The following is a 12148-nucleotide window of genomic DNA, read 5'->3' as shown; positions in this document are numbered from 1 at the left end:
AGGCGGAGAAAAAGCGATAGAGAGAGAGTGTGTATGTGTCCGAGGATAGGATGTGGGCTTCTGTGGGGGTGCCTGTGGTCTGAGATTGTATGGCCAACCAAAGGCACATGAAAGAGACTGATTTACAAGAAACAGTTCCTGAAGGAACCCTGAGAGGCCAACTTCCACTTCACTCTGGATGTTTTCAGTTTCAGAACATTTTATTATGAGTCAAGACTCCTCTTTCTGAACATTGGACTTTCCAAAAAGACTACAGTTCCTTCCGTGCATCCACTTGAACTAAGATGTTTTGGATTTCGGTTGTCAAAGGAATTTGCCTACGTCTCTGGAGAAGAATGGCTGTGTGGTCTCTGTGGAGTTTGCTTCTCTGGGCAGGTAAGTTGGACAGGTGAGTGGCCTATCCTCAAAGAGCTAACCCCTTCAGTTGCCCCTTGTCAAGTATCTGATCAGGCCCCCTCATCCCAAGTGAGAACCCAAGAGCTGAGAAGAGGTAGGAAAGACTGAAGCAAGGTTGGGGGCATCACTGAAAACTAAGCAGAGGCAAAGAGATGCAGGGTCTTGGGTGGAAGCAGGCAACAGCACTGGAAGAATTCATGTCTAGGAGACTCAAGCTGTTTTATGACCCAGGGCAATTAAAGTTGAAGCTGTTAGTACCAGTAGTTTGTAAAGAAATGGCTGTGAAAATGATAAGGGTCTGGCAGTGTTAACACATGAGAATTCTAAATATAGTCTGGGGACAGTAGGGGAGTGCAGAGTAGAGCAAGGCTTTTTCAATATGAGGATGTTTTTCCAACGGTCTGTGGGAAGCAGAGACCCTTCCTGAAGTCTGTGTAAGGGGAGGTGGATGCTAAATAGGGATGAGAGGCGAGAACAAGTTAATGTGACACGTGTGGACCTGAAGTGGCTGATCATGGTGTGATGGGATGCTTGCCTACTGGGTCTCTTCAGCACTGGGCAATCCTTCCATTCTGTCTGGTGCCTGACTTCCCTTCCTTGGTTAAGAAGTGCTCAGTGTGACACGGGTCAGCACTGCAAGGCCAGGGGACAGGAGTCTTGGGGTGTGGCAATGACAAAGACACCTTTGTTTACTTCAGACTCACAGTGACTTGGAGATGACTTTGTCCAGTGTTTCCCCCGAGTCTCTGACCCTTTGGGCTCCAACAGCTCTGTAGATTTCAACATTTCTCAATACGTGAAGGAAATCCCTCAAAAAGAGAAAACTGTTTGGTTCAAAAATCTCAAATTTGACTGTGAGGGGTAAAAATAATTTTCCAAAAGGCTTTTAATGGTAAATGAGATGAGTGCAACTGATTGGTGGACCCCCTTGTTTTATGAATGGGACAGTGGAATCCCAGAAAGGAGGGTGATAGCTAAAGGTCACACCACTTATTCTGGGCACAGCAGAGCAGAATAGAACCTAGGAGTCTTGACGGACATCCAGTACTATTCCTTCTCTATCTTATTTCTTCACTCTGCATTTACCTGAAGACATTGCCAAACCAAGCCTGAGATAATTGAGCCAGGGAGGGCAGTGAGGCAGACAAGGGGCTACCAGTTACCAGTGGTTGGCTGAGGGAACATCCAGAACATGTGTCCTTAACCAAACTCCCAGCACTTGGGTATGTTCCACGTCTGCTCTTACTCTGCTCTGCACCCCTGCACCCATCACTGTGCCAGGAACAAGGTAAGTCAGCAAATTCTGCCATTTGTTCAGTAAAATTTACTGAGCTTCTATATCCTTCTCCTGAACAGTGGTGGGCACTGGGAATGCAAAGATGAAAAGAGGAACTTGCAGGCTAGTGGGAGACACTGACTCATAAACAGGCAATGACATTAGAGATTAGGCCAATTAATAGCAGTGGCCCCAGGCTGCTGAGAAAACGCTAAGAAGAAGTGTGTAGCCTGCAAAGATAGATGAGGGAGGTTAGGTAAACTTGTCTTCAAGGATGAGCAGAAATTATCCATTGAAGAAGGCAGGGAGTACCTCAAGCAGAGTCATCACCCACGCATTTCAAACTCAATACGTTCCCAGCAACATTCAGCAACCTGCCATCTCCCCCTATGCCCATTATGTTCTCCTGCTGTTCTGGATCACAGAAGGACCTGGGAGCCATCCTTGTCTCCTTTCTCCTTCACTCCTCAGATCCAGTCTCTTACTAGATCCCACTGTTGATGCATCTTTTTCTCTCTCAGTTCCTCCCCATCCCAGTTGCTCCCCACAATACAAATTTTCATCACTCACCTTTGGATTAATAGAAGCAGCCTCAGTCTTGCCTCACTTACAATGCATCCTCTGCCCCTCTGCTGGAGTGATCTTTCTAAAGTGCATCTAATCCTGTTACTCCCTTATTTAAAACCTATTCTATTCTCCCCCCCCCCCATTGCTCTAAACATAAAGCCCATATGCCAGTGCCACTTTCGGGGCCCTATATAATCTGGTTCCCTCTAACTCTGCAATACAATTGCTTATTCCCCCTGCAGAGAACTACTTTCAGTTCCCTGTGCACCATGCTCTCACCCTCCAGGCCTTTGTACATGCTGTTGCCTCTGCCTGTAACATTTTTCTTACCCCCTCCAGGCAGCTCTCTGCTTGGCTTGACTGATTCACTTCTCCTTTGGGCCTCAGCTTAACTGAACCCCTCAAGGCCAAGTGCGATCATTTTAACACCCTGCCTGTATTCTCCCAGAGCACTCTCCTTTCTTCCATTATGGTATATAACTTAGTATATTTTAATTGCTTGCTTAAGAGTCTGGTTTCCTTGGCACTGGCCGGTTGGCTCAGTGATAGAGCGTTGGCCTGGCATGCAGGAGTCCCGGGTTCAGTTCCCGGCCAGGGCACACAGGAGAAGCGCCCATCTGCTTCTCCACCCCTCCCCGTCTCCTTCCTCTCTGTCTCTCTCTTACCCTCCCGCAGCCGAGGCTCCATTGTAGCAAAGATGGCCCAGGCGCTGAGGATGGCTCTGTGACCTCTGCCTCAGGCACTAGGATGGCTCTGGATGCAACTGAGCAACACCCCAGATGGGCAGAGCATCGCCCCCTGGTGGGCATGCCGGGTGGATCCCGGTTGGGTGCATGCGGGAGTCTGTCTGACTGCCTCCCCCTTTCCAGCTTCGGAAAAATGCAAAAAAAAAAAGAGAGTCTGGTTTCCTCTGTGAACTCTATGATCACAGGTACCAAATTCTCTTCCTTATTGTTTTATTCCTAGCCCCTGACACAGTGCGTTCTCAGTTGGGGTGGAGGGAGTGTGGGGAGAGGAGCCTTATTTGCTTCATGCTGCATGCAAGAGAGATACGAGGAGCTTGCAGCAGGCAGAGTGACATGACTTTGTCCTTGCAGCACCACGTCCTGTTGCAGTTACTGGTGTCCAAGTGCAGGGCCAGGTGGGGGGCTCGGTGCTGCTTATGGCAGAGCACCACCCTGGCTTTCAAGTTCGAGAGGCCATCTGGAGATCTCTCTGGCCTTCAGAGGAGCTTCTGGCCACATATTTTCGGGGCTCCCTGGAGACTCTGTACCACTCCTGTTTCCTGGGCCGAACCCAGCTGCACAGCAACCTGAGCCTAGAGCTCCAACCACTGGAGTCTGGAGACAATGGCAACTTCTCTGTATTGCTAGTGGACACTGGAGGTCAGACCTGGACCCAGATCCTGCAGCTCAAGGTATATGGTGAGTGTGCCTGACACTGTCTTGTTGCCCCGTTCCCCTACACACACACACAAAGCCCTGGAGAGGCATCCTAAGTCCTGGGAGCTGGAGAACTGGGTTCCAGAAACCTTGGGCCTCTGACTTTGTGGCTGATTCAGAGTCCAGCTCTTTTCTAGCAGCCACATCTAAGAAAACCCCTCCTATTCTCCCAGGTGAGCTTCTATCTGGAGCAGCTCAGCTCTGCCCCCTATAGTCCTTGTCTGAGCCCCAACGTGATATTTTCTTAGCTCAGTGGCCTTGGACAAAATGCTTAATTCCAACATTTGCCTTCTGCCTAGAAAAACGGGCATCATGATATTACTACATAGATGTTCAAAAGAGTGAAATATAATGGTGCTTGGAAAAGCATCTAGGACAGAAGCTGGTCTATACTTCATCCATTCAAAGGTATCATATTATAATGTGCCATTATTTTATGTACCACTAAAAGGGAAAAAGTATTGCGCATTAAATTATGATACAATATTTTTATTAAAAATTAAATTGGCCCTGGCCAGTTGGCTCAGTGGTAGAGTGTCGGCCTGGTGTGCAGGAGTCCTGGGTTCGATTCCCGGCCAGGGCACACAGGAGAAGCGCCCATCTGCTTCTCCACCCCTCCCCCTCTCCTTCCTCTCTGTCTCTCTCTTCCCCTCCTGCAGCCGAGGCTCCATTGGAGCAAAGTTTGCCCGGGCGCTGAGGATGGCTCTGTGGCCTCTGCCTCAGGCACTAGAGTGGCTCTGGTCGCAACAGAGTGACGCCCCGGATGGGCAGAGCATCGCCCCCTGGTGGGTATGCCGGGTGGATCCTGGTCGGGCGCATGTGGGAGTCTGTCTGACTGCCTCCCTGGCTTCAGAAAAATACAAACCTCCTCCCCAAAAAAAATTAAATTATAATTCAACTGTAGTTAAAAGTACAAAAAAATTGCTCTCTATTTTTAAAAGAATTCTTTCAAATATATTTAGAGATTTTAACTATATAACATTACTGGGTTCTTTCAGTCATTCACTGTTGCAAAGCAAACCATTCCAAACCTTATTGGCTTAAAACAGTTATTTTTAATTCTCACAGTTCTGTGGGTTAGCCTAGCTCAACCAGGCAGAGCTCTGTTCCAAGTGAGTCTGCCTGGGTTTCCATGCAACTCCATTCAGCACCTCAGCTAGGGAGGCTGAATTTACTGAGGACAGAAAGGGTCTTTCTTTCTAGAAATTTCACATCCACCTTTATCACAACCACCTTTATCATAACCTCTACCAGCTATTACCATCTCAACATCTACCACAACTCCACCTCCATCATCACCTCTACCACTATCACAACCTCTACCTCCACATCCGCTGTTACCTCCACCTCTACCTCTATCTCCACTATCTACCTCCTCCATCGCCCTACCACCATCACCCCTCCACTCCCACCACCGTCTCCACCTCCACCACCATCACTTCCTTCATCTATCACCTCCACCACTATCACAACCTCCACCATCTCCACTTTCACAATCACCTCCACCATCACCACCATCAACCCCTCCACTCCCACCACCGCCTCCACCATTACCACCATCACCCTTCCACTCCCACCACCGCCTCCACCACCACCACCATCACCTCCTTCATCATCACCTCCACCACTATCACAACCTCCACCTTCTCTACTTTCACAATCACCTCTACCATCACCACCATCAACCCCTCCACTCCCACCACCGCCCCCACCATCACCTCTACCACTGTCACAACCTCCACCTTCTCCACTTTCACAATCACCTCGACCACCGTCACCACCAACACCATCATCATCACCACCACCACCATCATCACCTCTACCACTATCACTATCTCTGCTTCCACCTCCACTATCACCTGTACCTCTATCTCCATGACCCCCACCATCACCTCCACCTTCATGTTGACTGTTTCCACCACCACTACCACCTATACCTCCATCTCTGCCTCCTCCATCACTTCTACCAGTATCTCTACCTCTCCTTCTACCTCCACCTCCACCATTTCCACTATATTTCTGCTGGTCAAGAAAAATGGCCTTCTAGTTCTCACTTATCTACCTAATGGCTTGGAAATGATGTGAGTGACTCCAAAACACAATTTCAATAAAACCTTAGAAATTTGGTAGAGTAGAAGAAAGGAAAATGTTCAGATTTAAGAATGGGTGACAGCTAGGAAGATGGAAACAATGAAGGAGAGAAAGGCAGTAGCAAATTGGGAGGAGAGAGACATCCCCCACCCTGAGACAGCTAACTGGCTTCCCTCAGCTATGCCACTCAGGGTATGAGAGGCAATTAGGTGGGTGCCCTTCTGGATGCATCATCCCTGAACCAGGTGTATAGTCTGGCAAGCAGAGTGTTGGCTGGAATGTAGCACCCCCACCTTCACCTGGTACCCCCTTAGCCAATGCCCTTGTGCAGTGAACAACCTGTACAACATACAGGCAGCCCTGGAGCTGCTCCCTTATTCTGAGCCTCAGCTGCCACACATAAGGACACTGAATGTGATAATATATGCAGCACCCACACTACTAAGCTCGAAAATGCCTTGTTCTCAGCATCTGCTTTACAGATTTTAAGGAAATTTCTGTTTTATTGCTTCCAAATGCATAGCTTGATTAGAACTAATTGCACAAAGCTGCCAAACAGCCATCCTTAGGAGCTCTACTTTGATAATAGATAAAGGATTTGAATTAGCAGATTAGTTACTAGAAATGTCAGTGATGTTTTTACTGTGCCCATCATATTTGAAAGCAACTTGTCCTTGTTAAGTAGTGTACATATCTACCCCTTTAATCTTTGTTTACTATTAGTGTGAACAACAAATTTTCTTTTTCTGTATTGAGCTGGCATTAGTGATGTTTACTTTGCTTGACTTTGGAATATTGTCAGACACTGAGCCAGAATGCTTTCCCACTGGCCCCCATTGCCACGGAGACTCAGGAGTTACCCATCAACCTATATAGAAAAGGCCATGACATAGGATACTAGGACACCAATTTGTTCAATGGCCCAGATAGCTGAGCACCTAGATCAGAGGTTGGGAAGCTTTTTGGCTGAGAGATCCATAAACACCACATATTTTAAAATGTAATTCCATGAGAACCATACAATGACCCATGTACATTACACATTATCCAATAAAAATTTGGTGTTGTCCCAGAGACAGCTGTGATTGGCTCCAGCCACACACAACCATGAACATGAGTGGTAGGAAATGAATGGATTGTAATACATGAGAATGTTTTATATTTTTAATGTGATTATTGTTTTTATTAAAGATTTGTCTGCAAGCCAAATGCAGTCATCAAAAGAGCCACATCTGGCTCACAAGCCATAGGTTCCCGACCCCTGTCCTAGATAGTGAGGGTTATGGAGATAATAAGACAGAGCCCCTTCACAGCATTTTGCAACATTGTAATTATTTTCTTAATTATTTATAATTACTTGTCAGTATTTGTTTTCATCACCAAAATAAGCTCCAAAATTCCAGAAATGTATATTTTTTGCATGACTTAATAAATGCTCACTGTCTCTCTGACTGATATATCATGAGAAAGGTGCTCTGATAAGGTACACACAGAGGGTTTATAGAGCTCAGAACCACACCTGGAGCATCAGGGAAGGCTTCATACTAAGGGCAGCAAGCAATGTTCCAAGCTGAGCCCGGGAGTTCTCTAGGAGGACAAGAAGGAAAAGGTATATATACACAGCTGAGACATATTAAAGCATGGAAAAGAAGCATGACATGATTGAGAAAACTAGAAATTAATTAAGATAGGTGAGGAGGACCCACAGGAGGGATAGCTGAAGAGGTTGTTATCAACCATTTTATGAAGGATTTTGAATCCCAGATTAAGAATTCAGCTTTTGGGCCCTGGCCGGTTGGCTCAGCAGTAGAGCGTCGGCCTAGCGTACGGAGGACCCGGGTTCAATTCCTGGCCAGGGCACACAGGAGAAGCGCCCATTTGCTTCTCCACCCCTCCCCCCCCCTTCCTCTCTGTTTCTCTCTTCCCCTCCCGCAGCCAAGGCTCCATTGGAGCAAAGATGGCCCGGGCGCTGGGGATGGCTCTGTGGCCTCTGCCTCAGGCGCTAGAGTGGCTCTGGTCGCAACATGGCCACGCCCAGGATGGGCAGAGCATCGCCTCCTGGTGGGCAGAGCGTCACCCCATGGTGAGCGTGCCAGGTGGACCCTGGTCGGGCGCATGCGGAAGTCTGTCTGACTGTCTCTCCCTGTTTCCAGCTTCAGAAAAATGCAAAAAAAAGAATTCAGCTTTTGTTCTGTGGTCAGTTGGAAGCCAGACAAGGTTTTGGAGTAAGAACAGACTAGTCAGAGGTGGCATCTCACCCTTCATGGATTCCAGAGCCTGGGCTGTGGGCCTTGCCTAGCATCCCTGTAACCCACACCTGCTCTACTGTTCTTGCCCAGATGCAGTACCCAGGCCCATTGTACAAGTGTTCACTGCTGTATCTGAGGATGCTCAGCCCCCCAAGACATGCCAGGCATTCCTGTCCTGTTGGGTCCCCAACATCAGTGACATAAATTATACCTGGCAACAGGAGGAGACCATTGACTTTGGTATCAAGCCACATGGCCCCCTCATGGATGGACAGGTGCTGAGGGTTTCACTGGGACCAGGAGACAAGCGCATAGCCTATTCCTGCATTGTCTCCAACCCTGTCAGCTGGAACTCAACTGTGGTCACCCCCTGGGAGAGCTGCCATCACGAGGCAGGTATGCTATGGGCAGAGGGTCAGTGTGGGATGGTGAAGATCAAGTCCATCTCTGACCCTGCCCCCTCCATGTCCTGCACCAGGGAAGGCCTCCTATAAAGATGTGCTGCTGCTGGTGGTGACTGTCTTGCTGCTCCTGATCCTAGTTGGTCTCCTCTCTGCCTGGCACTGGGGCCCCTGCTCAGGTGGGAGTTCTGTACATGCTGGAGGGAGGTGGAGGAGCTGAATCCACTGGAGAGGAGGGCAGAGTTTGGACCTCCTCCTAGTTTCTTCAGATGCTCTGCCCTCCTTACCTCTCCTACCTTATCTCTTGGCAGTCTCCATCTTGTATTCTGGCCTCCAATTAGATTTGAAGTTTCTTTTGTGGTACTGCAAATGAACTATTCTCTTACACATTCCTTTTTTCCTGTCTGAAACAGTTTCCATGATTTCTTACTCAACTCCTTCATTGGGTTATCTCCTACACAATCTTTAAGGTGTGCCTGCTTCAGGAATTATTCCTGACCTTCTTCCCCACCTCCAGACCAGATTAGCATCTTGCCTTTAATGTCCATTGCTTACCCCTCTCACAGTACTTACTGCACTTACTCTTCCACTAAATTCTCAGTTGTTCAAAAGCAAAGGCTAGGTCACCACTAAGTACCTAGCAATAGTTCCAGTTACAGAGCTGGTATCAATAAAGGTTTGTTGAGTGAAAGTCTAGTTGAATCCCTAGTCATGGCTGCCTTAGAAATGCTCCCTGAGCAAAGTACTTCTCTGGCCAGGAGCTGATAGGGCCTCCTTCTTGAGGAGAAGAAGAAAAAGTAAACTCAAAGGTCAGCCATGTTCTGAGCTCTAGACCCATCAGCCCGCCTTTGCCCCAAAATGCCCTGCCCCTCAAAGAAACCCCCCCACTGGCGTGGGCTTTATGGCCATATAGCATCCCAGCTGTATGGGCTTACTGGCCCCAGTGAGGAGTAAGTGCGTCAGCAAGGAGAAGGAGGCTTGAGACCTCAGCCACTCAACACAGAGATGGGATAGATGACTGGCTCTTGTGTATTCTTTTCCTGGGGCAGGAGGGGAGAGCAGCTGAGGTTGCACTCCACGCAGGGGCCCTGTCTGCCCAGACAGTTCCCAGGATTTATGATAAGAAAGTAGAAGTCAGTAAAAGAGCATCTTTTTAACAGTTTTATTGAAATATAATCTACATACCATATAATTCACCTATTTAAAGTGTGTACAATTCAGTGGCTTTTTTTCACAGATTTGTGTATCCATCACCACAATCAATTTCAGAACATTTTTATTATTCCCAAAAGAAACCCCCAAACTACTTAGCCATCACTTCATAATCCTTCTTTGCCCTCCAGACCTAGGCAGCCAGTTATCTACTTTCTGTCTGTACACTGTCTCTTCTGGAAAATGCACTATGTGGTCCTTTGTAACTGACTTTTTTCATTCAGCCTAATGTTTTTAAGGTTCAGAAAGGAATTGTGTTGGCCACCAAGAGGGAATGAAAAAAACACAGCAGAAAGTCTCCTCACAGAGAGACCAGAGGCTGGCCCAGGCCCTGCCATGTGGCTTCTAGCTAATAAACTAACTAGCTCCATCCCAGCTCTAACTTTCTACACTTTTTACAGCTAAATGTATGGCATAGTTGCAGAGGAAGGCTAGACATTAGAAAGAACTTCCTGTCCTTGAACCATCTCATTTTCTAGGGTCATGAAAAACCAGGATAAACTTTGGGAATTTTTTATCTGAGGTAATCTTGGACCAGGACAATTGAGCTTTAGAGACCTTGGGCCAGGCCAAGGATGCTAAGATTCCGAACATTGGAGGAGTAACCTTCTTTCTTATTTCCTTGACAGGAAAAAAGAAGAAGGATGTCTGTGCTGATGGAGGGGCTCTAGAGACAGAAAACACCCTTGAGTAGGGTCTGCCATGACGGAGAAAGTAAATGGACACTGGATCATGAGGAACCACGCTGCCCAGACACATGGTGGTCTGAGACATAGTTGGTGCCTGGAAACTACCATGGTCCTTGTGCCTCTCACGAGACTCTATCCCACTTCCCGGGATCAGCCTGGGCAGCTGTCACATTAGGAGGACAGAAAACACTGGCATGACATTTCACAGCCCCCTCCTTTCCTCCCCCCTTGCTACACGTCCTGGCATTGGTCTCAGTAAGATGAGCCTAGGAGGCTATTCACTAAATGATGCTGGATATTCTCCAGGACCCACAGTGATTATCCAGGGCATTCACTTCCCACCACTGTTCATGAACTATTGTTATGAACTGAATTTGTTCCCTCAAAATTTACATGTTGAAGTCCTAACCCTTGATATCTCAAAATATGACTATATGGAGTTAGGGCCTTTAAAGAGATCATTAAGATTAACTGAAGAATTTGGAATAGGGCCTTAATCCAATATGCCTGGGTCCTTATAAAAAGAGAAACACCAGACACACACACACACACACACACACACAAACAGCCATTAAAAGACACAGAGAGAATAAAGCCATCTGCAAACCAAAGAGTGAGGCCTCAGGAGAAACCAAACCAGCTGACACATCATCTCAGACTTTCGGCCTCCAGAACTGTGAGAAAATAAATGTCTGATGTTTAAGACACCCAGTCACTGGTACCTTGTTATGATAGCCAGGACAGAGTAATTAACCAACTTGTACCAGAGGATGCCTCTAGCCTGGGTCCCAGGCTTTAGAAGACATTAGACCTCTGAACTAACTATAATTGTCGGAATCACCAACTTCCAGCCCCAGTCCCAGCCAGAGCCCCAGCTTCTACAGTTTGATACCCTGATGCTTTCTGATAACCAAGGCATTATCATGAGAAAAGGTCTAAAAATGGGTTAATGTGGTAGAAGAGGGACAAGGGTTTCTCTTTTCTTTCAGGCCATCTGAGTTCATGGCCCTCAAAGGTAATTTACAGGTATAGAGAGTCAAGGGGTGGTTGATATTTTATGGTTGGGATGGGTGCCATTTTACAGGTAACACCTTTTTCATAGACAACCATCTTTGTTGACCATCAGGCAACAGGGTCTAGAGGTGGAATTTGAGATTCTCTCCTCACTGTCTAGCATAGTGACCAGGAAAAAAATATTAAATTTTCCCCAGCAAACAGGAAGTTTTTGTACAACTTGAAAAAATGCAGCTCAGCTCAAGATGGATGTCTGTAGTTGAGGCTGAGGAGGAAAGAGACAGGAAAAGTGAAGCAGAAGAAAAATTATGAAGGGGAAGTGTGTTGAGGCATCCTGGCATCTGGCAGACTCATTTTCAGATGCGAGGACAGAAGATCCAGCCAAGTTCAAGGGGGGAGGGTAAAGATACTACAACTCAGTGGGAAGATGGTCAAGATCACTATGAAAGAAGAACATGTTGGATGGAAGCAATTATAGTGGCCATCTTTGGAAAATACTGTCATTGAGTGATTCTTTCTAGAAAAGCTCTGCAGTATTGTCACTGGGAAAGAGTTGATGAGCTAAATTTAAGGATTAGTAGATGATAAGTTTCATAGTTACTCCTTCCCAGGCACAATTGGATTTTTTCTAGGGTCCCACTCAACTCTTGATAATAGAGAGGAAGGAGGCATTGAATAAACAGAGGTAGGTTTTGAAGTACTTTCCCAGGGTGGATTCAATCACTACACTCAGGATTTTACTCCAGTCCAAGGATCTTCCTTCTTTGCCTCAATTTCTGGGCAGTCACTTCACTTTGGACAAATGGTCAGT

The 12148-nt window shown here is 47.0% G+C and overlaps 1 protein-coding gene across 1 annotated transcript; it reads left to right on the top strand.

Moving 5' to 3' along the window:
* Positions 1 to 203: 203 nt before the first annotated feature.
* Positions 204 to 11248, top strand: SLAMF8 (SLAM family member 8). The gene is made up of 5 exons (XM_066255173.1): positions 204 to 375; positions 3337 to 3663; positions 8112 to 8417; positions 8500 to 8601; positions 10264 to 11248. The coding sequence occupies exons 1-5, from the start codon at positions 285 to 287 to the stop codon at positions 10326 to 10328; spliced, it is 891 nt and encodes a 296-aa protein (XP_066111270.1). The 5' UTR covers positions 204 to 284; the 3' UTR covers positions 10329 to 11248.
* Positions 11249 to 12148: the final 900 nt, after the last annotated feature.

The sequence above is a fragment of the Saccopteryx bilineata genome, chromosome 2, assembly GCF_036850765.1.
Source record: "Saccopteryx bilineata isolate mSacBil1 chromosome 2, mSacBil1_pri_phased_curated, whole genome shotgun sequence".
NCBI lineage: Eukaryota > Metazoa > Chordata > Mammalia > Chiroptera > Emballonuridae > Saccopteryx > Saccopteryx bilineata.
The sequence above is the reverse complement of the archived record's forward strand: the minus strand, read 5'-3'. Positions and strand labels throughout refer to the sequence as shown.

Excerpts from the sequence above, each read along its gene's own strand:
- SLAMF8 (XM_066255173.1), top strand. The coding sequence starts at position 285 with ATGTTTTGGATTTCGGTTGTCAAAGGAATTTGCCTACGTCTCTGGAGA. Across the intron at positions 376-3,336 it reads GAGTTTGCTTCTCTGGGCAG|CACCACGTCCTGTTGCAGTT; the intron begins GTAAGTTGGACA and ends TTGTCCTTGCAG. Across the intron at positions 8,418-8,499 it reads GAGCTGCCATCACGAGGCAG|GGAAGGCCTCCTATAAAGAT; the intron begins GTATGCTATGGG and ends GTCCTGCACCAG.